This window comes from Perca fluviatilis, chromosome 1, assembly GCF_010015445.1.
Source record: "Perca fluviatilis chromosome 1, GENO_Pfluv_1.0, whole genome shotgun sequence".
NCBI classification, from domain to species: Eukaryota; Metazoa; Chordata; class Actinopteri; order Perciformes; family Percidae; genus Perca; species Perca fluviatilis.
In genome coordinates, this window is record NC_053112.1 from 19,700,746 (window position 1) to 19,728,618 (window position 27,873).

The 27,873-nt window shown below is 39.0% G+C and overlaps 3 protein-coding genes and 2 non-coding genes across 7 annotated transcripts; 1 reads left to right on the top strand and 4 right to left on the bottom strand.

The window, feature by feature from the left end:
* The first annotated feature begins 392 nt into the window (after nt 1–392).
* Nucleotides 393–1,385, top strand: LOC120556888 (trace amine-associated receptor 13c-like). Its single transcript, XM_039796741.1, has one exon. The coding sequence runs from the start codon at nt 393–395 to the stop codon at nt 1,383–1,385; it is 993 nt and encodes a 330-aa protein (XP_039652675.1).
* Nucleotides 1,386–2,684: 1,299 nt separating this feature from the next.
* On the bottom strand, nt 2,685–12,898 carry nsmce1 (NSE1 homolog, SMC5-SMC6 complex component). 3 transcript variants are annotated; one of them, XM_039816186.1, is made up of 8 exons: nt 12,775–12,898; nt 10,048–10,179; nt 9,328–9,449; nt 8,644–8,721; nt 7,421–7,567; nt 4,085–4,201; nt 3,281–3,407; nt 2,685–2,823 (listed from the first exon to the last, which is right to left on the bottom strand). In XM_039816186.1, exons 1-8 carry the CDS (start codon nt 12,860–12,862, stop codon nt 2,789–2,791), a joined length of 846 nt encoding a protein of 281 aa, XP_039672120.1. In that variant the 5' UTR covers nt 12,863–12,898; the 3' UTR covers nt 2,685–2,788. The 3 variants fall into 3 exon arrangements, with proteins under 3 accessions (XP_039672120.1, XP_039672129.1, XP_039672138.1); XM_039816195.1 differs by having other exon boundaries at nt 12,768–12,878; XM_039816204.1 differs by lacking the exon at nt 12,775–12,898 and adding an exon at nt 12,619–12,751.
* Nucleotides 12,899–13,956: 1,058 nt separating this feature from the next.
* Nucleotides 13,957–23,001, bottom strand: vps37a (VPS37A subunit of ESCRT-I). The gene is made up of 12 exons (XM_039810990.1): nt 22,539–23,001; nt 20,836–20,910; nt 20,615–20,732; nt 19,601–19,704; nt 17,891–18,110; nt 17,315–17,385; nt 16,991–17,118; nt 16,818–16,876; nt 16,419–16,487; nt 15,761–15,904; nt 15,533–15,621; nt 13,957–15,369 (listed from the first exon to the last, which is right to left on the bottom strand). Exons 1-11 carry the CDS (start codon nt 22,643–22,645, stop codon nt 15,541–15,543), a joined length of 1,176 nt encoding a protein of 391 aa, XP_039666924.1. The 5' UTR covers nt 22,646–23,001; the 3' UTR covers nt 13,957–15,369; nt 15,533–15,540.
* A 3,374-nt stretch (nt 23,002–26,375) lies between these two features.
* Nucleotides 26,376–26,587, bottom strand: LOC120569705. Its single transcript, XR_005640950.1, has one exon. It is a non-coding gene; the product is annotated as a small nucleolar RNA U3 (small nucleolar RNA).
* Nucleotides 26,588–27,350: 763 nt separating this feature from the next.
* Nucleotides 27,351–27,565, bottom strand: LOC120569594. Its single transcript, XR_005640905.1, has one exon. It is a non-coding gene; the product is annotated as a small nucleolar RNA U3 (small nucleolar RNA).
* Between the last annotated feature and the right edge of the window lie 308 nt (nt 27,566–27,873).

Below are 27,873 nucleotides of genomic sequence, written 5' to 3' on the forward strand. Positions count from 1 at the left end.
TCATATGTCCTAACAAAGGACAGAACAAGTCAGAAAACCACAGTTGTAAAGTCTCTGTGACTATAACTTGTTGGCTTGACTCATATCTGTTGATTACTGACATGACACCTATCCCCTCAAGGCTTTAAGGCGGTTGATGTAACTTCCCTAAGCTTTACAGATTTTGTTTTTCCATCAGTTGCATGAAACTAATATATTGCATCATGTCACAGTGGGATAAAGAAGGGAGGGTGGAATAAGCAAGGGAGAGGTGACGAAGAGGAGAAGAAATTCAAGGAACAAGGAATAGGCTGACAACAGCTGACAAATGAGCTGCACTATATGTCTCAGAAGATCAGAGCACTGCTTGAGCTCAGCAGGTTCTGATCGTCGCCTCTCTCCAGTATTGGATGATGCACGGCCTGGGGGGAGAAGAGCTCTGCTACCCTCAGCTCCTGAACTCGTCCTGCAGGGGTTTAATGCGTCCTCGCTCTGAGGCCGTCCTCCTATACGCGCTGCTCTCCTCCATCTCTGTGCTCACTGCAGCTCTCAACCTGATGGTCATCATCTCCATCTCCCACTTCAGACAGCTCCACACCCCCACCAACCTGCTCCTGCTCTCCCTGGCCATCTCAGACCTCCTGGTCGGGCTGCTGGTGATGCCGGTGGAAACAGCACGATTCATAGAAACCTGCTGGTTGCTGGGTGATCTCATGTGCGCTCTGTCATACATTTTCGGCTTCACTCTCACCTCAGCCTCTGTGGGGAACATGGTGCTCATATCGATCGATCGTTTTGTAGCTATTTGTTATCCTCTGCAGTACTCAAACAAAATCACTCGCAGCAGAATTGAGGTGTCTGTGTGTCTGTGCTGGGCCTGCTCGTTGATCTACAACGGGCTGATTTTAAAGGACCATCTCAGGGAGCCCAACAGATATAACTCTTGCTATGGGGAGTGTGTGGTGGTGATTAACTACGTCTCTGGAACTGTCGACCTTGTGATCACATTTATCGGCCCCTGCTCAGTCATCCTCGTTCTGTACATGAGAGTGTTTACTGTGGCAGTGTCCCAGGCTCGAGCCATGCAGTCTCATATTACAGCTGTTGGAGGCGGTGCAGTTCGAGTCACTGCAAAGAAATCGGAGAGAAAAGCAGCTAGGACTCTGGGTATTGTGATACTGGTGTTTTTAATCAGTTTCTGTCCATATTACTATCCCTCTCTTGTAGGACAGGACATCTCAAACAGTGCTTCATCTTGGGCCATTGTGTCCTGGCTGTTGTATTTTAATTCTTGTTTGAACCCACTCATATATGCTTTTTTCTATCCGTGGTTTAGAAAAGCCATCAAGTTAATTGTCACCCTGAAGATACTTGAGCAGGACTCCTCTCAGGCAAATATACTTTAAAGTCACTACACAATGTTTATATAACCTATATCCTCTAGTAAGTGAAAGTGTTGCAAAAAAATGTAAATGCTGGTGATCATATGTGATGGTAGAGTATGTAAACAACACAAATGCAGCATGTGACAACATAAACAATGTTATCTACTGCAAGTATTTTTGAAGCAATAATCCAAACATTTGATAGTTTCATCCTCTTAAATGTTATACTTTTCTGCTCTTTTTTGCCTTACATTATAAGTTCGTTGGTAGTTGTAGACCTGGTGAAATAATAGTTTTACTATATATATATATATACACTATAATAGTTTATATAGGTTTACCTTTTGCATACAGGCATTTCTTAGAAAACATCCAGTCTATTTATCAAATGCAGCATCATGTATACTTTTAACTGTGAACACAATTTGATTGCACATTTATCTATTTATTACTCTGTGTCACCTCCTACTGTGCAATATGTCATCTCTATTCATTCGCTCTTACTCATCTGTATATCTGTTTATATACTGTCTGTTTATACAAGGTTAATTAATAGGTTATTAGGTTATTAATGTCTATTTGTGTTATTATGATGTGTGTACATTTTTCTTTTGAGCTGCTGTAGCAGAGGAATTTCCCCAGTGTGGGATTAATAAAGTCCATCTTATCTTATATTTAGTAACAGAGACTCTAAAACTGTTATTTTTGTCTAGATAGTTAAGTTTTGAAGAAATAAAACATAATTCTAGCTCCGATTATGAATGGTTGCCTAACTGCATTACCTCACATTGCTCCAAGTGTTGAGGAGAAAGAACATGTAAAGAAAGCATGGTCTCAAATTGTATTTAATCATTATCTCAGTAATTCCATTTAAACACAGGATTATCGAGTGAATTATATATGTATGGATTCAGCAGCAATGCAAAACTAATATAATTCAAACCATAACCACTTTGAAAAAATGTTTAACAGCAGACTTTATGATTTAGGTTTCCACTGGTTATGGCCTGATCTGTCAGATGCAGAAAAAATTATCATGGATGAAACAAAGTGTTTTAACATTACATTTTGAGAAGCTTTGTTATGTTCTTAAAAATTGAGCTTTAAGTGGCATGTAGAAGGGAGCAATCTGAAAATGACTACAGGGAAAGAATAAAGGACGGAACCAACATTCAGATGCAGGTATATTGTGTACAAAAATAGCAACATATAAAACGGCGGTTTTTTTTTTTGAAGATTGTATATAAATAAACATAATAAAAGACATTTCAGTGAAACACATTCTCATACATTTTTGTAAAAAAATAACTATAAAAGACATTTATATTAACAGTTTGGTTTATTACAAAGTTAAGTTAAAAAATACTAAACAACTTTAACAAGCAAAAAAAACAACAAAAAAAACACATTTGATGCTGAAGTCCTCACTGTTTGGACTGAGACCGGGACCGTCTGACTTCTGTAATGAACAAAACAAATAATATGTGAAACATACAAGCAGAGAGGGATTTATTGTTCGAGTCACTTGCCATTCATACATCTATTAATTTTAATTCTATTTATAAATACATCTAAATGAAGTCTAATTTACTATGTGGTTTTAAAAAGGTCAAATAAATCAAAAAGAACACAAAGGCCAATGTATTTATAATAGTAAAATAGTGGAGCCACTTTTAATGTATTGTATATAAACAATTTAGACAATAGATCAGTATACTGTACGACAAAATTCCAAATGTATAATTACTTTCCAAAAATCAAAATGTGCAAAATGTGATTTTTGAAAAGCAGAGCATCCTGGGTACGGATCTGGAAGCAAGTAATAAACGTATGTGGGACTTTTGAATGTGCATCTATGTAATGATTGCAGTTCCAATATGTGTGTAAACAGTATCTATAAATGAACAAAAAACTACCAGGGATTTCATGTGGCCAAAAGTCATCACAAGCTGGACACCTCGGCTCTGCTCTTCCTTTGAAATATCTGGCCACACAGGGGTTGTGTATTTTTATACCACATGTAGGCTTCTCACAAATTTGGCACTGAAAAAAAAAGAAAATGAGATCAGATTAATACTGTGAGCAAACTTTTCTTTTTTCTTTGTAAAGCAAAAATCATTACCGTTTACAAAAGTAACCAATGTCAATGCAAGGTGAAGAACAACGCAACATGACACAGGATGTAAAAACTGAACTAACAGACACATGACTATTACATATGAACGTTATCTGTTTGTTTGTACGGCAGAAACACATACAATCCTATTATTAAAAGAGTGAATTCTTGGTCATTCATATTCATGTAGTTACTCAAGAGCAAGTCTGTGTGACTTCCCAAGTGAATGACTTCTCTACACTATAATCATATTTACTCCAGACAGCTTCAAATAGTACAATTATCTAATGTTAGTCATTTATTGCATTAAAACATTTGATTTCGTACTTTTATGGTCATATTAAAAAAAAAAAAAAAAAAGATATCTTTAAATGCCACTGCCTTTCAATTACAAAATTGCTGTGAAGTAAATCTTGGAAATAATTATGAGTGTAATCATTTAACTATAGAAGTTAGCCTTCAAATAAAAAAATAGTTCTTACCATTAACGCATATACTGAAAGTAGTATTGAGAGATTCCCAATTAGAGAACTGATTCTAATTAATTTCATTCAGGTATTTGTCACAGGGTATAAAGTTTATACATAACAGAGGTAGCATTTACCTGGAAAGCGATGTTGCGACAGATGTGGCACACTTTGACCTGGTCCTGATACATTGAGCGAATGTATGGCTCCATCTCTATAATACATCTGGTGGACAAAGTGTATTCACCCCGTTTCTACATTAATGAACAGAAATAAATCACACAACAAATTAACCAACAAAAAAAAAGTGTTTAAATGCTACAGCAAAGATACTGGTCAAATTTCATCTGGTTAGTAGTGAATGCGATTTTAAATGATTTGAAATAAATCTATGTTACAAATGTACAATGACAAATTGTGTTGACCCATTTTATATATTACTTTGCCACGATTTGAACAGCAAAGTCTGGTTTTGGGAATATTAACAAGTCTGTCAAAGCTAAAATCATGAGAGCCTGGCTTAAGATGCAGCGTTTCCTTTAGGATTTCAGTTTAGCAGTGGGGGCAGGTCTGCCGAACATTTTTAGTGGAGCTGTTCGTTTAATAGTCGACTCGGAAGAAAGCAAACGTTTTGACGATAAACTACATAAACAACCGTATGTGGAGTTAAACTGGACGGGCCCAATAACCTCTGAATAGTTCTACTTGTTGTTAAATTGCAATGTGAGCTGCAGGATCATTTAAAAGGCAACCGCAATTACATTTTTTTGTACAGCCTCATTTCTGATACCGTTGGTGCAGAAATTTTGCCATAGTGGGCCGCCACTACAAAATCAACATAGAGGAAACACTGAGATGATATTGTTTATTTTATATTATCACTTTTGATATTCTTGTTATGCACCAATCTTAAATAATATTGTACATCTTTCACCCCAACTAAATTGCAAAACCTTACCCTTGTTCAGTAACCTAATTCCCCAACAGGGATCAGCAACACAGCCGGTTGATAATCGACATCACCAATATTAAAGGGGTGATAGAATGATTATATAGGGTATTTTACACTGTTCCTTAAGGTCTCCTAATGGGGTATGTAACATTGGTTGGGATAAAAAATTGCCCGAATGATATTTTATTAGGCCCTTAACTACCCTGTGAATATGGCTCTATTTGGAACGAGAGCTTTTCTTCCAAATATGGTATGCTCATGAATATTCAGAATGAGCTACGCGCTGATTGGTTTGAGCAAACTACATAGAAACACATGGGAGACTCTCATATTTCAGACACTGCAAAGTTATACATTGTTTATCGGGCTATTTCGTTTATTAAATTCACTTCTGATACTTTTTAAGCGAGAAATCAACTATATAAAGCTCAAATATGGCGCGTTTTACGAAATTTGATGGCTAATTGCAAATGTGGTAGGACTGTGTGGCGGAGTTCAGCCGCCCGGTCGCGTCTCGCTGCCCAGCCTGCCTTCCTTCAGAGAGCCCGGCGTGCTATGGAGGTACTTGGAGCTCCGGTCACGGCTGCAGCCCACAGCAAGGGACTACCAACACCGCTGCCCTGACAGAGCTCCAGGGCCTTCAACTCCTCTCTTCCTGCTAGCTAAATGGCCCGTTGTGTGAGAGGTAGAGCCCGTCAGCGAGCTTGTTACACCAGCAATCTGTTACCACATGTTACACATATGTCACGCTCGCTTATACAAAATCTAATTAAAGGTCTTATAAAGCTAACAACGGTGTCCGATTTCAAGTTAATGAATATTTGTGAAGACAAAGTGTTTCGTTAGCTGCGACTGTCCCTTCAATCCTAGCTATGTGTAGCTACAAACCACGGATAGTTAGCTTCCTTTTACGCCTTAATTCGATTATATTTACAGTTATGAATTTCGTCCACGCCACTTACACAACATCTAACTATATATGTCTTATAAACCTAACAACGGTGTCCGATTTCAAGTTAATGAATATTTGTGAAGACAAAGTGTTTTGTTAGCTGCGACTGTCCCTTCAATCCTAGCTATGTGTAGCTACAAACCACGGATAGTTAGCTTCCTTTTCACCTTAATTCGAGTATATTTACAGTTTGAATTTCGTCACGCCACTTACACAAAATCTAACTATATGTCTTATAAAGCAACAAGGGTGTCCGATTTCAAGTTAATGAATATTTGTGAAGACTAGGTGTTTCGTTAGCTGTGACTGTCCCTTCAATCCTAGCTACAAATCCGCATAGTTAGCTTCCTTTTCGCCTTAATTTGAGTATATTTACAGTTTGAATTTCGATCGCCACTTATACTACATCTCCCTAAAGGTTTTATAAAGCTAATAACGGTGTCCGATTTCAAGTTAATGAATATTTGTGAATTCCAGAGGAATTCTAAGAGGAGGCTAGCTAGCTCTCATTGATAGAGCTACATCCGCGCGCTCTATCAATGAGACTTCGCGGATAAAGCGCGTTTATTTCCCCAATCGTTTGTTTAAATAACTCAACACATTATAATTACACACATTAAAAGATTAACTGGAACCTGTGGTAAGAGATTGCTGCGGGCGTAACAGCCGCTGACCGTTGCTCTCACTCACACACCCCGGGCATTTAGCTAGCAGGAAGAGGGGAGCCGCAAGCCCTGGAGCTCTGTCAGAGCACCAGCGTTTAGTAGTCCATTATCCAAAAACCGGTGACTTTGCGCGGGTATGGAGTGCCAGGCTGCCAGTCGTGACAGAACTCCAAGTACCTCAGAGCAGGCCGGGGTGTGTGAAGGAAGGCAGGTCGGGCGGCGAGGCAGCACCGGCGCTGAATTCCGACACACAGTTGGACAAAATTTGCAATTAGCCATCCATTTTCGTAAAATGGCCCATATTTGAGCCTTACATAGTTGATTTCTCGCATAAAAAAGTTTCAGAAGTGAATTTTATAATGGAATAGCAGGCAGATCGCGATGCGAGATTCGGAAGACTACCTGATCTCCGGTCAGTTTTGTAGCCTATGTAAATGTTAGGCGTGACCGTTCTCTTAATACACCCATGGGCTGACAAAGGTTCCGGTTTTTGGGAGGTTGACGTCAACTTCCAGCTTTGTTGGGATTCGTTTTCAGCGGCAGTTTCAAAATATGAAATTTTCATAGCAAAGGGGTGTCAGTGGGACTTTGAGCTTCTATGTATGTCCTATTTACCCACCGAACTGTCGTTATTCAACTATGACAGGGTAAAATCGGTTTTGCATTCTATCACCCCTTTAATCTTAGTGAAGCTGGCTAACCAAAAGATAGCCAAACTAAGATGAATCGCTTTATAAAAGTGCCCCCAACTGACATTAAATGAAAGCGATAAAAGTGCCTAAAATCGATCTAAAAAAACATAGATTTCTGTCCAGGCAGAAAGTGTTCGAAGTTTGTAGAAAAAGGAGCAGAGACTACATAACTAAATACGATTTGAAATTCTGGCGTAGACACCGTGTTTTACCTCATTGAGCCATTTGTCATGCACGAGTCGGTTCAAGAGGTGCTCGGTCTCGCTCTTCTTCAGCTTTTTGGTGGTCAGGGTGTCGGCGCTGTTCAGAATATCAGTGGAGGAGGCCTTGCCATTCTCAGAGCACACGATCAGGTCCATCTGAATCAGAGCAGCTCAAGTTAGTCAGGACACACTCTGCACACTGAAGTAGGCATCGCCCAAACATCTGTGCACTTTCCCCTCTGCCTAAACTGGACATTGAAAACTGAATAAAAGAAACTAAATGATTTAGGTGTACGGGATAGACTGGACGCCAGCTGAACTTAGCCCCGCCCACAAAGTTTGAGGTCGGGAAGTTGGGTCTGGACAGCGCAACTATGCTCCAACCAGAGCTGTTCGGAACCAATCAAATTGTCAGATGATCAACAGTAACGTAATAAACCACGTCACCAAAGAGCGCTTGGGTTGAATTTGGAGAATTGAGATGTGTAGATTCCGCCATGGCGTCTGTTATAGAAGATATCGACAGCACATTCGTTTTAAAATCCTCAACCGGCCCGTCTCAGCTCGACTCAAACCAGCTGATTGTGTCACTGCGACTCAGCTGTTCAAGTCCGCCCTGAAAGCACGGTAACGTTATATGGTCGCACGAGATAGAGAGTGACTGAAGAGAGAGAGAGCAGCTAGACTAGAATCTGAGTATAACGACGTCAGGCTATGTACAGGCCCTTTCTGACTAAAGATTCAAGCAAGTGATTTTAAACATATTGCGATATTCTGCGATATATTGCAATTGACCTTTTTTCCTGCTGACCTCAACTGCAACTTCTAGCGGACAGACAATGCCATTGATTTGATCATTCTAGTACCATAAAAGTTGAATTGACATGGGCAATTTATATAATAAAAGATCGATACTTGGCGTCCATGTATTGATACAGTATTGCCACGGAAAATATCGCAATACTATGCTGTATCGATTCCCCCAACCACAAAGGTAGTATTTTATTACAAGTTCTACTGGTTTTCAGTGTAATTTTCCAGCTCACACAGTGTAAATAGCAGTACCGGGCAAGACAAAGGGCTTGACAGTCAGCTGATATTTCAGGTTTTATTTACATTATAGTTTCACCTTTTAAAAATACATGTAGCAACAGCAGTGCTGAAAAAGGATTTGGACAAAAGTGTTTAAAAGATGTTGACATGCAGGATTTCCTTGTGTGAATTTAACTCACCGTTTTTCTGAACAGCTCCAGCTCATTGTCAGCATAATCTGACGACATCCTGGTGACATCAGTCTCAGCCATGTTCACCTGGACACCATTAAAGTGAAACAGTGATTAACAATTCTTCCAAGTGGTTTAATACACCTTGGGCCCTATCTTGCACCCGGCGCGGCGCAGCGCAACGCCCCACGCATGTTTATAAATCCTGAGGTTTTTCATTTTTAAAATTTCTTTCACCCCTTACTGAGCAACTACTCAAACTGATAGATATACAAATGTTTTCATGTACATTGATTCAGTGGCCCTGGATCCTGGATTAAGTGAGCAACCATTAATGATGAATGATCACATCCACATAATGCAGTACTCAAACAGATCCCACAGCCAAACATACAGCAGTCACTTGAATAGAAATGGTGAGCTTAAAAGCGACAGACATTTGTTTTTAGATCTAATCATCTTAATTGGTCAAACACCGTAGCAACAAGACTATTATTAGTTGTCCAGCAAGGCAAATAGAAGTTTCTTTTGTGACACAGTTCACAGTGCTTCACATCCCCAGATCTGTGTACAGGTTCTAGTCCAGTGGCACTCGCACTACCTCGACTCACAAACCAAAATGACTCATGACTCACTTAAAAATAGTCACTAATTAGGTAAAACGGGCCCAGTACAGCTATTAAACCCACTAACCAAGGCGTAGAACTGGTGACCGTTGTCTTCAGACATCCCTTTTCTAATTTGCATGAACATGGGCTGCAGTTTTGAGTTGATGGTTTCAATGAAATCATCCAGTTTATCTGGGGTGTGCTGTGCTGCAAGAACAAAACAAATAAAGACCAATTTTGTTAGTATCAAGAAGACTTGTGTAACTCTCATGTTTAAACTTCTCCTGTGGCCTCAAATAAGGTGGTGACCCCGTTCAATATTAAAAAGGGACTGTCTCAGTTCACCTGTCCTAATAAAGACCAGTTAACCCAACAACCTGGTAATTTTGGATTCAGGTGTACATATAGTTATTTGGGCAGAAAAGTTACTTCTGTTTAGAAAACAGTCCACTGCCTGTGATTTCGTATTTTTTGTGCATTTCAACCCATGTTTTAAAGTCCTTTATTAGTGAGATTTCAGTTTTTGTCTAATTTAACATTTTTGGGAATTTAACTGTAACGCAACACATGTTCATGAAGTTTATATACAGTTAAAATGGTCCATGAAAAAGGCAATGTAAATATTGAGTTGAACTTCAAAGGTAAAAATGATCAAAATAGACAAAAGACTTGTTTAGAGGCGAAATTCTATTCTTGTCATTCAAGGATCTGCTATAAATCCTTTGGTCTGATACAGAGGTTAACTTTTGACTTATCCTGGATCAAAAACATCAGTAATTGGCTATATTTAAATAAAATGACTCACTGTTGTGGGTTTCACAACAATATTGATAGAGCGTCCTTGCACTTTGTTCATCAACGATGCCATTGGCCATCATGGTCTGTAGGAAGCGTCGATGGCTGTCTTCCATCGGTCGTGCCATGTCTCTGGACTGATCTAGACACACAGAACGCAGATTCTTATTCAGTCTTAAATCTTACAATATATTGGTAAATTGTTATTCAAGTAAAGTACCGTTAAACCCAACAATCACATAATTATCCAATGCACATAGAGACAACAACTCCCCCCACCCCCCCATCAAGGAGTCACAATTTTTGGTGAAAACTATCAAACTATGTGGCTTGAGCAAAAAGCATCTAACGGGTAACAGATTTCAGTGTAGGTCTGCAATCTCGCTGACTTTGTAAAGATCCGGTGTCGTCGTTGTAAATGTGGTTGTTATGTGTCTATATACCTGTCTTGTCTATGTTATCTGTTGAAGTATTTGTCCGTGTATATTGTCATGTGCGTGAAACAGACTGTGAAAACAAATCTCCCTCATGGGACAATAAATATCTATATATCTATCTATCTTACAAATGCAACTTTGTAATATTTCAATATGCACTCATTAAAGTTAATTTGACTGGCAAAACAGTTGAAGTCCTTCTGACATTACACAATAATAAAAGTTATAATTTTTAAAAACTAAAACGTTTTGGATCAATTTTTACTTCTTCCAACCATATGTTAAATTAAGAGTCAATCTGGATTTACATATTGCAATAATATCATAATCCTACAATGAATCATTGTGAAAACTAAACTTAACTACTTTGGCCAAGTCATCATCAAACAACTAATAGTGGCTAAGACCATACTATTTGAGAATATACAGATTTTTGTTGGTTTCTCCAAATACCTGAGGAAAAATGTCATTAGCACCACATAATAAAATTAACCGTTTTAGTTGAACAGGAAGCTACAGAAATTGTGGCCAAGTTATTGTATACACAATTTCACATGATCACGTTTTACTGTAGTTGTTTTTTTAAACTATTTGTCTTAGTCATTGTCACGTTTAACCCTTGTGTTGTATTGCCTTGTCCTTCCGGGTCCAAATTGAAAATTCATTTTTTTGTGCTTTTTTGTGGCCCGTTTGTTGCTTTTTGCAAAAAAAATTGTTAAAGGTTTTTGTCAAAAAAGCTTTCAAAGCTTTCTTTAGTCATGATCAATAAACCAAATTTATATGACATTATACCTATTTTTTTTAGGTAAAAAAGCTGAATCAATAAATAAATAAATATTTTTGTTGTATCTCTTTTCGGTGTTGTAATTTGTAGACGGCCCTAAGCACTCGTCTAACTGCCGGCAGCAGCAACAACAACAGCAGGGAGCAGAAGCCAGCAGGCAAGTGTTATTTACATACACTTCTGGTGTACTTACAAACTTTACAATCCATCGTTTTATGAGTAAATAAACTATTTGTACTAGTGTAGAAGTTTGGCATCATTTCGGACATTATTAGTGGGGTCATTTACGAGATACATCGCTGGATCCATTAGCCCCTGCGCTAAGCTATTCAGCTGATAACGCTACTCTACGCTAACTCTCCCAATGTTCGACCCAGGTGAAAAAAAGGGGTGTTTGGCTCGAGGTCATGGTGCAAAGGACCCTAGGGTGAAATTACTTCGAACCATCACTTTAAGAGTACAGCAGGGTGGCAAAAGAAGTGTGAAAAGGAAAAGGGGGTCATCATTATTTTTCAATTCAAAATAGGGTACAGGCAGAGCAGTGCTATTTGGGCAAAGAAAGAAGACACTCCGTAATAATGACAAGACTGAGACTCGGGCATTGCAGACTTGCATGGGATCTAGCAAAGATGGGCAAGCATGAGGATGGACTTTGTGGAACTTGCAAACAGCAACAACCTGTCCAACATGTACTTTTGGATTGTCTTTAATACAAAAATGAAAGAGAGCAGTTGTTCTCTGCGCTATGTCACATGGGAATACAGAACGGGGCACTGAGAGACTTACTAAATCCCCCTGAACATCAGTTTGAAATAGTGGAAGCAGTCATGGATTATATCTCTGCTACGAGACTACTCTGCTGAAATTGACAATCCATTCGAATGTTACCTAAACTGTCCTGTGAGAGGCAGCAATTTGCCGCAAGGCTTCTAGTCTGCCAGAAGAAGAAGAGGTCAGGGTCTCTACAGATACAAACACCATCACACACACACAAGAGGGATTATTTTTTATAGGTTTATACTTAATTTAAAAAAAAATAACACTGTCTATATATTATACCTTTAACAACCAAACAGAAGTGATTGCCATGGTCATTAAGACCGTGAAGCAGTAACGTTTGGTTAGTCAGTGGCTAACTGAAGTTGTAACTTTGTAACGTTATCGACTTAGCTAACTAGCTAATCAATCTTTTAACAATCACTGAGACTGTATACAGCAATAACTGGCTTTTGTTAGCTATTAGTTATATTCATAATTTAACTAGCTAACGTCAATGCCACATAAAAGCGTTTCAACACCCCTAAAGTAAGCTAACAACACGTAACTGTTAAGTTAACATAACCGTCAAGTGTTTGCTAACCTGTGCCAAAGTAGAGATTTTGTCGGTTAACGGTTCACTTTAACGTTTTTCGGCCGCTTAAATGATTGAATACTTAGCAGAAACGAGCCTCTAAAGTCAAAATAAGTCAGAGTTAAATAATAAGACGTGAACAAGTTTAGCTAGTTTACCAGTTACCCTTCTGCAATGCGCGCCTTCTTTTTCCTCCTGCTGCTGCTTCTTCTTCTTCTTCGACTTCCGGTAGTTGTGTGCGTTGTAGTCTCATATGTGAATTACCATCGGCCAGTGTGCTTGTGTGCCTCTGCAGTTCCTGTTTGTATTAAACCTGACACTGCTGGGTGTTATCAAGTAGATTTAATGGAGCAGAGATTTACCGTAGATAATACATCACTGATAAAGTCAACTGTATATTAATTAAAGTCATTGCAATCTACATGAATTCTATTTTTTAAAAGTGACTATTTCTGCTTTGGTGCTGTTTAGAAACGGCGTGATTGTTATATAGTAGCATTGCAAGTTTAAGCTGGGAAATTAAAACCTTCAACTGGAATGCACCTGTGGTTCGACTTGTTAAGATGTGTGAACATCTCTGGAAGGATACACAAGACAGCAACTGTAAGACACTGTAATGATTGCTTTTCCATGGTGAAAGAAAAAATTTTCTTCCAAGATCACTTTTTGTTATCAACTTTCATCTAGCAAAACATAAGACACATTGCTATTATGCAGCAGGAGTATTTTGTGGGATACAATTAGAAACTTAGGTGTGAAGATGATAATGATGTGTAATAGCTCAGTGTTAACTCTGAATACTTAACACTGAGCTATTACACATCATTATCACCTTCACACCTAAGTTTCTAATTGAATCCCACAAAATAATCCTGCTGCATAATAGCAAGGTGTCTTATGAGTGTGTTTTGCTAGATGAAAGGTGATAACAAAAAGTGATCTTGGAGGATACATTTCTTTCACCATGGAAAAGCAATCATTACAGTGTCTTACAGTTGCTGTCTTGTGTATCCTTCCAGAGATGTTCACACATCTTAACAAGTTGAACCACAGGTGCATTCCAGTTGAAGGTTAAATAAACAAATAGTCACTTTTAAGAAATATAATTCAGGTAGATTGCAATGACTTTAATTAATATACAGTTGACTTTATCAGTAATGTATTATCAACAAGAAAGTGGGTAGTCTTGGTAAGCATGTTAAGAGTATTTATACTGAACTTAATGCATTACTGTTATAATCAAGATAATGCATCCAGTGTTAAAGTATTTGTGCTATGATCTTAATGAATGGTTCAACGGTCAGAGGGCTAATAGTGATTGTCAAACAGAAAGTAAAGCAAACAAGATTTATTCTAAATGCTTTATTACTCTAACAAATTAAATAAGAACATATAATACAAGGTGTCTGAGTCTTTGATTACAATATAGCCTATTATTAACAATATTTAAATACAGTATCCAATGTCATTGAGTTTTACTGCAGCATTTAACATAACATTATCCCAAATCTTCTGAGGCTCTTCACCAAAAAAGTTCAAAAGGTGTCATAAAATAGTTGAGTTATCATAATAGTGCTCATCATAATCAGTATGTTTACATGTACACAAATAACTCGATTGATGTCAACAGCACAGAATGAAGGTAACAGTGTGATTAAACCGTTTATATGGTTTACTGTATTCTGATTTCCCCGATAACCTCGGTTTACATAACGTGTTTGTTAAACTGGTCAATGTTTGAAATAGTTTATGTTAACCTCTAGGAAATATTTTATTAGCCTCCCACAAACCTAATGCAGCAATTTAAAAAACAAACTGACCAGTAACCAGGTTTGTTATTTGGATTACGTTAACTCTGATTTTGAGGTACAATAGATAAGACGGTTATGGTGTTAACAAATTATTAATATTTGTGCAAACACACTGATTTCGAGGCTGTGTTCAAGACATTACTTAATGGGGAAAAATTCATATGCAATTTAAATTCTAAGCTCTCCTGACAACACTGCCCTGTCCTTGATAGATTATCTTGACTTGTTGAAGTGACACTGCCACTGCTGAGTTTCACGTATACTGTATGTATGTATATTATAGAACAACCAATTCAATGTAAACAGCAGCTTTGCAGTGTAAAGGTTGGTCTTCTGTCTGTCCGGTAGGACCTTTCAGGGATAATAAAGCAAGGACTTGACAATGATCTCTGAGACGAGAAGTACAGACACATTAGCATTTTTTAACACTTCTTTTATAGTGACATTTACTTGCTCACCGCATGAAACAAAATGTAAGATTGGGAGTCCTGTCCTAAACAATTTGTATTTTCTTTCAAATGTGTCACTAATAACTCTGATCAGGTGCAGGTGTTGCTCCGATTGATCAACGTGACATAAATATCGGAAAGAAACACAACTCTTTGTCATCACTGTCAAGTCAAAACTGGACAAACAGCATATGCAATAGAAATGATCCAAAATGTGATCAATCCTTCCTTAGTAACGTAGTTGTAAAAGCTAAGCATGTGTCACTCCTTCCAGTTTTGGCCTCTTGTAGTAACTCAATAGCTTACCGATCTAGCGCTCACGCAATCCAACTTCAACAGTATTTTTTAGCCCAGATCTGGGCACAGTGGGCTTCTTCCACCATTGCAATCAGCGTCTTCCTATTTCTCTAAAGTGCCCATTGTTGACTCAGTGTGCTTTTCATCCCCTCAAAAGTCTTTATCCTTTAAGTTGGCAGCAGTTGGCTGAGAAAACACCAAACCTGAGGAATAAATGTAAGAAGTAAGAAGGAGAAGGAAGAGATGATGATGACAAATCGGTTTCCCCATTAGGGCCGCCTTTTGCAAAATGGACAGCTAAGAACCAGCAGTTTCCCTCCACAAAAGAAACAGATGATTTATAATCTGTTTATGTGTGGTTTGTACCTTGTGTTCTAGTGGCTGGTAGGAAACGGTCCATGTGTGTTGATGGACTGTTGCAACTTTTCCTCTTTGGCCCTTCTGCTGTGGCAAAGCTGTGGAATGGCACAAATAACAGTCAATACAACATTATTTTAAAATGTTTCAAACTGCACTTCTAATCACATTCAGACTAAAAAAAGACAATATATTATGATTATTTTTTACACAAATAGTGCACTTCTGGCTTCTCACCGTTCTCTTCTCCATGAAGCTGGTCAGGAATTCGTCTATGTCTGTGCGTCCCTCCAGGAAGTTTTCAGCCGTCTCCTCCGACTCCTCCTCAGCCTGGTGGGCTGCAACTTTTAACCGAGCCTGGAGAGTACTAAGACTGCAACTCTAGTGGGGGGGATAAAAGACAAAAGTAAGAAACAGAAAGACAAAGATTCAGTGGAGTGTTTCAAGACATGTTCAAAAACGTATAGGTTAGTTTCATGACAACAATGTGGCCGTATGGTTTACAAAGAGGGAGAGCATAATACCATCTAACAGAAGAGGATCGTCAAAACACGAGTGCTTATGTGTAGTAGGAGACAGATGTTGACATGTGGTTGCTAGTAAGTCTGGACTGAAGTTTCTATTCAGCTGTTGTTTTTCATGTGCTCCTAACTGGTGAGTGTTCTGATCGACACAGGCCATTAAATTATGCTTAGCTTAAGTTAAAAAACTTAACATAGATTTCTTTGTGCTCCTACAATTAAAAAGGGAACAACCCAAATGTTCAGTTTAAAGTCATCAAAATGGTTTAAATTAAATTAAAAAAAAACATCAGCAGCTTTAAAACAAATAGGAGCATCTGCACTTAAAAGCTCTTATCATTTAAACCACCAGTGTGAGGAGTGTAGCCTCTTACCTCACTGAGCTCATGCTGTCTCTGCATCCTTGTCTCAAAGGCCGACTTCATCTGAGTCAGCTGTTCATACTGTCAACAGAAAAAAAACACATCATAAGATGTTAGACAATAGCATGAATGTGTTTGTTGTGTGTATTTGTTTTTGTTTTTTATTATTTTTGGGGAATTTCTGCCTTTATTTGATAGGAAAGCTGAGATATGAAAGGGGAGAGAAAGAGGGGGGAAGACATGCAGGAAAACCGTCACAGGTCGGACTCGAACCCTGGACCTTCTGCGTCAAGGAATAAACCTCTGCATATGTGCACCCGCTCTACCAACTGAGCTAACCGGCCACAGTTTGTTTGTCTGTCTGTTTGTTTGAGAGAGAGAGACAGAGAGACATTGGATGTAATAGCTGACCTTGTAGAGCATTTCTTGTCTTTTTCCTTCCAGCTGTGGCTCCATCTGAAGATTTTTCTCTGTAAGTGACAAACAGAGATGCACAAATCTTTGTAATGCTCAACTAAATTTAAACTTCTCTTTCAAGATTGAAACATCAAGACCTTCAGTCCAGCGGCAGAAGAGGAACTTACTAGCCACATCGACTATATTGGTGATCAGCTCTTCTTTATCACTGGTGACCTGTTTCAGTTGTGGCAAACTCACAAAGAACTCCAGTAACAAATCCTCGTTTTCAGACATGTTGGACAACTGGGCCAGACTAGGGTGGGGTGCAGCAGAGGTGGTAGACATAGTTAGGTAGATGTACAGCAGTAAGTAAGAGAACAAGAGAACACAGACATGAATCATAGGTTCAAAAGAACATTTTCCCTTATCTAAAACACACATTATAACCTGCTTATATAATATCTTAATTCAAAGATGTTTTAAGTTGACAATATTTGGAAATACTTTACTTCAAGTCACAGAGTTCAGGAAAAGACTCAGGAATCTCAGGCATCTTGTACATGTGTCCGTTCAGTCCAGCCTGAAACAGACAGCAGTAGAATCAGTTCTTCAATGAATTTATGTCAGTGTCGACAGATTTGTCTGAACCCGAAGGCCAATTGGTTTGTGTAAATAGCGGCAAAATCACCAAATAAATACAAATACACACCATCAGTTTCAGGGGAAAATATATCTAATCTGAAAAGCTTTGCTTGAGAAATCCTGGGTTGTCAGTGTCAATGTTTGAGACATTGTTGTTCTACCTCTTGCTTTCAGCATTCATTTTTTTAATAGGTTGATGAACCTGACGCCTTGCAAACTGTCAATGCTTGATTTGCTTTTCATAGATCTGGAGCTGTGGAAAGCTCCTCTGTGTTCATTCATGACAAGCTGTTTACAAGGTAACACTTAATGTATATATATATATTTACTTAAATATATATATATACTTTATAAAGACTTATAGCTCTTATCATAGTCCTTTATATATTTGTAATTGTGCTTAGAATGGATGATATCAACCCACTTATCCATTATCAGTGTACCTGTGAGTCTCCAGTAGGAACAGGCAGTGGCAGGTCAGAAATCACTCCGTATGGGGGTGGAGCTCGAGGGGGCCCATGGGCACCATCGGCTCCTGGGTGAGGCATGAGAGCTGGAGCTGGGCCTGGCCCAGGAGGCGGCGTGTGACCGGGGCCCACGTGGCGAGGGCCGTAGTGGTAAGCCTGAGTGGGGTAAGGAGCCATGCCTGACGACTTGTACATACTGATGGGTAAATGCGGGAGGAAATGAGATTATTTCACTAAGGCATTCAAAATATAGTAAGACATTTTATTTTATTTTTTTTAAGCTAGGTTTTTATACCTGGTTATATATGACTATAGCTATTTATGACAAAAATTAATAAAAACAAAAACAAAAACAATGAATGACTGGTGGAGCAAAAAAAAACCTGTTTAGATTTACAATTAAAAATATGTAAAACTTAAGCGAAAGCTACACAGAAAATATGCATTCTTCCTTTTTAGTCACCTATTGATATTGCCTTTTGGAACTTTTAGGAACTGGGCGAGAGGCGTGAGCCTCATTTCCACTCCCACAGTTAGCCCTAAATGGATGTAGAAACACCCTTAGCATAGCGATAGTTGTGTCCACTCCACATCAGTAGGATGATCGATGATTTATTTATAGCTCTTATGTTGAAACAGACTTTACAGGGTGCTTTACAATTCAGGATCAAATTAAGTGATTACTAACAAGGAAATAATGGCTCAAATGTAAGTAAAAACAATGATGAAATGTGTCACTCATAAATCATTGAAAATGAAGTTCATAAATGTGCCTTGGATTGGCATTTTACAGAACTGTGGCGACTAACATAAATAATGACACAATCAGTGAAATTGGAAAACGACCTAAAAAGACAATGTTACCTGTCTCTCAACTTATATTCAATCTCCTCCTTATCATATCACCTGCAGCTATCTCAGGTTAAATCCTGTGTATGCCTGGTCTGAAGTATGTGTGAGGTGCACACATTCCAACTTTATAAAAAACAGTTTATGATAGGCATAGCTCTATGCATAGTTTATACATCTGGCCTCAGGAGACTTAATCAAACTTCATTCAACTTCATCATTTCCTGAACTTTCTGTTGTTAAGAAATGTACCAAGAAAGTACTGAGGGACATGTGTCCAGGGGCGTAAGACTGGGGGGAAAAAGGGGACTGAGTACTTAGGGCCCTCATGTGAGGAGGGCCCAAAAAGATGCTAGAATGAATAGCTGTGGATGCGGGGAGGGGCCCATAGAAAATGCCTTTCTGCGGGGACCAGAATTTTGTGCTACGCCCCTGCATGTGTCCATGAATGTAATTCAATTCAATTTTATTTATAGTATCAAATCATAACAGTGTTTATATCGAGACACTTTTCAGATAGAGTAGGTCTAGACCACACTCTATAAATTCCAAAACCCCAACAATTACAGTAATTCCCTCAAGAGCAAGCATTAGCAGTGGCTGTTGCAACAGTGGCAAGGAAGAAACCTCGGCAGACCCAGACTGTTGATAGGCGGTGTCTGACGGGGCCGGTGGGGGTGTGATGAACAGTGGCAAATAATAGTCACATTAAAGATAATGGAACAGTGACTTCTAAGGTAATCGTGGAAGTTCATGTCATAGCAGGGCACATTGTGTCATACTGAGTAGTGCAGTCTCCAATAACGGATCCTGACTACTCTGTAAGAGGAAACTCACAATGGAAAGCCAGCAGGGCCAGTAGACATCAAGGCAGGAGGACTTTTCCAGAACTCGTCCAGCAGACTCTGAATGACCTTACCCAGATCGGAGTGCATCCCAAACTACAACATACACAACAAGTAAAATACTTAAAGGAAAGTGAGATCATAAAACTAAAGCACGAACTAGCAAAGAAGTTAAATAAAAGAAGTGGATTTTCTTATTTGAGAAGAAAGTTGCAAGGAGAGAACCATGAAAAAGAAAAAACAAGTTGATGTTGCTACAGGCTATTGGGAAAAATCTGCAGAAGGCTGGAAAACCCAGGTTTGGATGTTGCGCACTGGATCACGGGAGATGGCACACACCTTGCATCTCACTTTGGATCATCTTTTACTATATCAAAGTGCACCCACACTTTAAATTTTCTTTTCCCAGACATTTTCAGTTCAAGATTGAAATCCCTGCCGCCAAGATTCTCCTCCATCGATCACGGAAAGTGAAACTTAAATCTGTCATGGGGCGGTTGGATTTATTCACGGACTTTAAAAAGATTTATTAAAAGCTTCTTTCTTTGCAAATTTTTATTTACAGCATTATATGTTGATATTTATATCATGGGCTGTATATTAACTTATTTGGAGAAAACAGGTAGTTGTATGTAAAATCAGACATTGAGCACCCCGATATAGCCAAAATGGCACGATCCTCGTTTCACAACGCCTCTGCGAAGCTTTGACTGTGAGATTAGCAGTCGAATCAGGCTCCTTCGATCAAAGCATCGAATATTCAACTATTCGGGAGTCACCCCTATCCATTATGATCAGTTTTTTTGAGTATGCTGTTTATGCATTTGTACGTGTAAACAACACTTTCTTGTTTCGACCGACAAAGATGATCAGAAACCTGCATGACGATGACAAGAAATGTCAAAAACAAACTATGTTTTATTTCAAAAATCAAAAATGGATGGGCTCTGTGCTGAGACAGCACACAGTTTTTAAATCTAGACAAGGGAGAATAGTAACTACTTACGTTAGTAATGAGAGGGCTAGTGATAATGGTGCCATTATTGCCGTCGACTAAATGATGACCAACAGGGGGGTAGACACTAACCACCGGCTTCTCCTGGGGGAACTGAGGAGGCAGCAGACTAGAGGAAAGAAAAGAGATTCAGCTTTCAAGAATCCCAGAAACAGGATATATAACAAGTTATAAAATATGTGATCTGACTGTATACGCAAAGATGTACTCACATGTTAACACTAATGGTGGAGTTGTTGACTGTAAATGGTATTCTGTACTCCACATCCTTCTGGATCTCTGCGAGGCTGTTGAGAAACACAAACATATAATCAGTAATGATCAGCACATTTCAACGTATTGAACGTCTATCTTCAATAAATGTTTATGAACCTTCTGCTGCTTTAGAGAGAGAGCTTTTAATGCCTTTCCTCACCCAATAACTGTACTTCGTAGCAAAATAACATAAAGTGAAAAGGCAAATGTGTTGTAATGCTGATCCCAGTATATATCTGTCTCATTGCATTACCACCGCATGGCTATGTTCCACCAGTGACTGTCGCCTACTATTATTGTTTGCAATAACTGCATTGCTTTAGTTTTTTCTGCAGTCATCACTTCAAAAATGTGTTGTCTATTGCAAAAAATGAAATGGCAATTATTGTTATTGGCCCCAGAAGTAATATCAGATTTTTAAATAATCCATACCTTTCACAGTATAAGAAATCATTATCCCTACAAAAGCAAAAGAGAGCTGCATGTCAAGAAGCCCTGGCCTTTCACCCATTCCAGTATAGTCTATCAAGAGTATGAATTCTCTTTTCACATCCATTTATTCGTTAACATCATTGCCATGACACAAGCAGCCTTCACCACAGCACATTAGCCTTTGTGGCCTCTGCAATCCCATGAACTTCACATCCGTAGTGTAATGTAATTCTTTGTCTCTCTCCAACACACACACACACACACACACACACACACACACACACACACACACACACACACACACACACACACACACACACACACACGAGATGAACCAAGAGAACAGTTTATGCTGGGATGTTGACACTGAGATGACAGAGCTCCTTAGTAAACAAAGGCTAATACTTTAATCGCCAAGTCTAATTAGCTAGCTCCTCCTAAAACTACATGCGTGACACGTTGGCATGACAAACACTGGAATGATCACAGGACAGGACCAACCAGCTACAACTCGTGTCATCATACCTTAAAATAGACTAACTGTCAATAGCTGACTCGATTAGCTAGCCCAGTGGTTCCCAAACATTTTTCACGTCAAGGATCCCTAAACTGACACAAATTAGACCACAAACCCCACATTTGATAAGATTTGGTCCCAGGGGCCACCATCTGATACATGTTTGCTTTAAAACTGATGAAATTATAGTATAAATAAATGAATCCCATTTGTGCTGGGGACTCCCTGGAACCCCTGACACGACTGAGCTAGCCAGCTAACACAGCGCCCTGGCGAATCACATCCAGCTAGTTAGCTATGAGAAAAGGTTAGCAAACATTAGCTGCTCAACGAACACACTGGGGCATGCCAAAGCAGTGGTTGTGGGTCCACGTAAATAGTGTGTATAATTTTGACAGATTTACAGAATCGCAATGACAACTGTGTGTGAAAAACGAGGCTATAAACGCTATACTTTTTGTTAGCCTAACGTTCTTCCTCTGGCTGAACTGTGAGCCTTGTGGCTAGCCATGCTAAGTAAACATCAGCTGTATGTTAACAGTCAACATGTTGTTGTTTTTTTTAAATCAAAAATCGTTAGCAAAATGGAGAGGAAACATTAGCTACATGGACCATAGTCTCCTTTGAAAAGCTAGTGTTATATTTAACAAGCTACCGGTAATCAGCAGCACCTGGGTCCGGTTTTATGTGACCGGTTACCGTTCATTTTACCTGGGATGAGCGGCTTTGAGCGACTCGATCTGCCGCTGTCTTTGTTGCTGTAGGCTGTTCAGAGGGAGAGATCCGGAGCCTTTGGACAGGGGGAAAAGCCAGTTCATCCTCTCCTGGCGAAACCACGGACTGAACTTGGTGACAGAATGTAAAGGCCGACTACAGACGAAATGGAAGAGAAAGTGAGAATGAACACGGTGTGGAGATTTGTGGTGCTGACTCCGGTTTAGCTGGTTGACAACGAGTCGGTTTGTTGTCCACACGGTTTTGACTTTGTATTTACGTTCCAAAGTCAGATAGCATATCCTTATGTGTCGAATAAAATGTTAACTCCGTTTTATCTACCAAGATTTTGTATGTAATTGCAGATCTGTCATTAATATTTCTGAGACGAGAGATAATTATAGCTAAAGGAAAACAACCTCGAGAGTAAGCAGCACAAGCTTGAACTTATTTACGTATTACGTCACGCAGCAATGTACGTAAAGCGCAACTTCCTGTTTTTATATTTTTTTCACAATAATAATAATAAATTCCTTAAAGCTAAACAAAATGATTTCTTAGGAATAATCATTGTGAATAATATGATGCTAGGAATTTTAAATGAATGGTATGTGATCGATGCAAAACGAAAAGAATAGCCTTTTCAAAAAAGTATTTTTTTTATTTTTCAAAAACCCACCTCTACCTTTATGATGAATCATGCACAGTTGAAGGAGCTGATCGTTCATTTCACTCAAATTGTACCTCACACGATTTTAATGTGACCAATAAGATTGATTTATGGAGAGAGGTGTCAAAAGTATTCACATTCATTACTCAGGTAGAAGTATAGATACTAGGGTTTAAAACGACTTCTGTATAAGTTGAAGTATCAACTCAAGCTTTTTACTCAAGTAAAAGTGTATGCCATTAAGAGCAAAAGCTTAGGCCGCCCCACAGGGGCCTATAGTGCACCACCTCACCTCCACTAAAAAAACATTTTCTAAAGGCCATAATGACTATAATGTTATATTAAAATGTTAATGTTGAAAAATATGGGATGCACCTGTTTCAGCTGCATTTATGCCCATTGAAAATTAACACATTTTTGTACAATGCAAATACATTAAAAAAACATATATGTGTACTACTGAGCCTTAACATGTGTTTCATGGAGTGGAAGATATGACTAGTTGCCTATAAGTATTGTAATGGTGCAAAAAGTCAAACTTCAGAGGCATGTTATCACTAGCCTTTATTAGAATGCAAATGTACGTCCAAGCTTAACTGCAGGAATCTGTGAGGGCAACAAATGTAAGATAACAAAACTGTACAAGAAAATTGGTGTACCCAGGGCAGCAATTAACAACAATTACAATTACCCTGGTTGTCTATATAGGAGTAACGAGGCTATTTTTTTTTTAAATGTAAGGAGTAGAAAGTACAGATAATTGCGTGAAAATGTAAGGAGTAGAAGTAAAAAGTCTGCTGTAAAATAATTACTCCAGTAAAGTATAGATACCCAAAATTTCTACTTAAGTAAGGTAACAAAGTATTTGTACTTCGCATATCCTTCCTCATCCTCCTTCCTTTTCAAAACCAATAATTAGATATAAAGTATTTTAAATCTGGAATTGTTTACATCCATGTGTACTTGCTAGCAGTCTTCTTCCCTGCCTGTGTTGGAGAATTGCTGCATTTCTTGGTGCATTATTGTCACTTGTAGATCAGTGGAATAGTGTGAAACCATTGGCACATGTATAAAAACAGATCCACAACACTACACCAGGCCAAACGCTCCACAGGGAATCTTCTACATTATAGATCCTTAGCAGATTGACAAAAGGCATAACTTCCAGGACTATAACACTATGGTTGTATTTAATTATGTCTAAAAAATACACAAGTAGTACCCATATTAAATATTTAGTAAAGTACCAATTCTTTATTCTTATTTTCTATAACTTTTAGAAAACAAAAAAGGATATTGCAAAGTCAGGAAAATAGCTGCTCATCCTAAAAGTTGGGAAATCATTCTTCAGTAACCTTGTCAACTCCAGACCAGCCAAATCTTTTAAATTTCAGACTGATCCCAAGAAGTGGCATATGACAGGCCAATTCATATGCCATTTTGGCATGTCATCAAGACGCATAATAGCTTTTCAGCATGTTTATCAACACCATTTGGCCTCCATTGACTTACATTACCTTGTGATTGTGTCAATGTCAATTTACGTCGTAGCAAGTAGTATGAAAGCCCAACAATCTACATGGGGAGGTTGGTTGGGGTGGTGGATGGGTCAAACAACACAAGACTTTCACCCAGGACACCAGAGGCCTGTACTACGAAGCAGGATTTGGCGTTAACGAGCTAATGTAAGGCTCAACCCAGGATTTTCTGTACTACCAAGGTGGATCAGTTGTTATCGGGTTCAATCGCCGTGGTAACTCATGCTGAACGCCTAACCAGAGGCCTGTACTACGAAACAAGATTTGGCGTTAACGAGCTAACTTCAGGTTCAACCCAGGATTTTCTGTACTACGAAGGTGGATCAGTTGTTATCGGGTTCAATCGCCGTGGTAACTCATGCTGAACACCTAACCTGGTCGGGAGCAGGTTAAGTTGGAGATCAGAGATCAACCGGTGTAAAAGCACCGCCTACTGACCAATCAATACTCGATTGATAACGGCGTCACCGTTCTTTGAAGACCAGGCGGAGCTCGGTGCACTGAGCGAGAGAGCGAGAGAGAGAGAGAGAGAGAGAGAGAGAGAGAGAGAGAGAGAGAGAGAGAGAGAGAGAGGGGGGGGGCGCATATAAAAGTTAAAACATTTAGAGACCGACAACCCCGTTAACATTCCCTGATGGGTATTTTTATGAAATATATATATTTTAATGGGAGGGAATTACATATGGGCTATTTGTCGGCGTCTTGAGCCGTGTGTTGCCAATGCGCACATCGGTTTGAATTATGTTTTTATATGTTTTATTTGCTCTCACGATCGCTTCCGCGACAGTTTATGGAAAGCACAAGTGTAATTATGGTCAGTTCTTGGTCCTGACTGATGGGGAAGTGATATTGATAAGAATAATTTACGCATCTACAGCGTCGGCAATTTTTTTTTTTGCCAGCTTTCCTTCCTGTTTTAGGAAGCAGCGACTGTATTGCGTTTTCCCTGTAAAACCGAGTCTGTGTTCTTCATATTTATGTAGAATTATAGTTTGCTCTTCTTGTTTAAAATATGCGGCTCTGGTAGATGTTTGCGATTGGTCGTGGTGCGCAAACACCGCCTCTTTTATGTGAACGCACGCGTCTCTAGATTGGACAAACCTGGGTTGATTGATCTTGTTGATAACCACCTTTGTGACACCGGCTATCCAGGGCCGCAGTTGTTAGGGTTAGTGAAGCCGGATTACTGAAAGAAATCCAGGCCATGTTGATCTTGCTTCGTAGTACAGGCCTCAGGGATCACATTCCCTAAACCCAACCCGTTCGCCGTGGTGCTAATTCCTCGAGCCGTTTTTCCTGCGCGGTCTCTGTGTCACTATTACACTGTTGACCCTGGCAACCGATAGCTTAGATCACAAAATGGTGTGCGGGCTCAAACATCTCCCAAATCGTCACGTGACAGCAAGCTACCATGACGTATGTCCTCATTCTCTATACGGCGTAGACATACACGCGGATAGCTCAAAATGTGTACAGATAACACGCCACTTGGCTTTAGAAAGTGGTGTGTAAGTTCATGCGAAGTCATGATGTCACATTGCAAATTTAGAAATAACAATTTAAATAGAATGCTTAGTATTATTTTGTATTGTCTTCAATGAGCTTAGTTCTCCACATAGGACTGCTACCACTGATCATATTCCCTTTCTCAATGCTGCTAAAGAAGCAAAGAACAATCATCAATGACAGAGGGCACATTAAGTGAGTCATTACTCGCTGCACCTTCATGCTCTGAAAGGAATATCACAGCTCATCATCATGGTTAGCGAGACCAAACGCTTTAGAAACACATTTCTCAAGTCAGAAACTATAGAAATGATCCCTGAAAGTATAGTCTTGGGTTGACTGAGGGTGAGAACGTCATCTCATTCACTACAGAGTGATTGTCACTCAGGGTCTAGAGGTACAGAAGCTAATCATTACGGGCCTCAGATGACTCTGAGGTGAGAGAATCTATTAGATTTTTAAGAAGACCAATGTGTAGATTGAATTAGATTTTCATTCACTGTTTGTCTCAATAATTCTGTTTCCTACTTATTTTCTACAATAAATGCTCCGTTCATTTCTTTGCATTCAAACTGGTTCTTAACATTTCTCGAATTGAACGACCAAGCTCGTCATTCACAGACCAAAGGATGGTTGAACCTGCTGCATTTAGACTTCAGCCACTGTTTCAACCTCCACACCTGAGTAAAGTGGAAAAAACTTAAAGGAATACATGCCAATCAAGCACAGCCTGTAATGGCCACACAGTCTGATTAGTCAAGTGAAAACACCTGTGTGAGTGTAACATATATATGTAGAGATGGTCATTCAAACAATGCACCTTTTTGACATTTTGACATGTCACAGTAGGAAAAGCAAAGGTGTAAATAAAAATGAATTATGGCTGAACGCCATTTATATTTTTACAAAAGAAATAAGACGTTACAAAGTCAAGAAAGTAGATACTGATCCTTGAGATCGGTAGATCCTTCTCGAGTAATCTTGTCCACCATCCACCAGCCAAGCATTTCAAGATTGGCAGTAACTTAAATTAAACACAAAGTTTGACATTTGTTATTATATTCACTCGTATTAGTTTTCTACATACATGCTACTACCACTCTGACCATATTCCCTTCCTCAATGCTTCATAAAGAAGCAAAGAGCAATCATCAATGACAAAGAGCATATGAACTGAATCATTACTCACTGCACCTTCATGCTCTGAAAGGAATATCACAACTCATCATCATGGTTAGCGAGACCAAACGCTTTAGAAACCCATTTCTCAAGTCAGAAACTATAGAAATGATCCCTGAAAGTATAGTCTTGGGTTGACTGAGGGTGAGAACTTCATCTCATTCACTACAGAGTGATTGTCACTCAGGGTCTAGAGGTACAGAAGCTAATCATTACGGGCCTCAGATGACTCTGAGGTGAGAGAATCTATTAGATTTTTAAGAAGACCAATGTGTAGATTGAATTCGATTTTCATTCACTGTTTGTCTCAATAATTCTGTTTCCTACTTATTTTCTACAATAAATGCTCCGTTCATTTCTTTGCATTCAAACTGGTTCTTAACATTTCTCGAATTGAACGACCAAGCTCGTCATTCACAGACCAAAGGATGGTTGAACC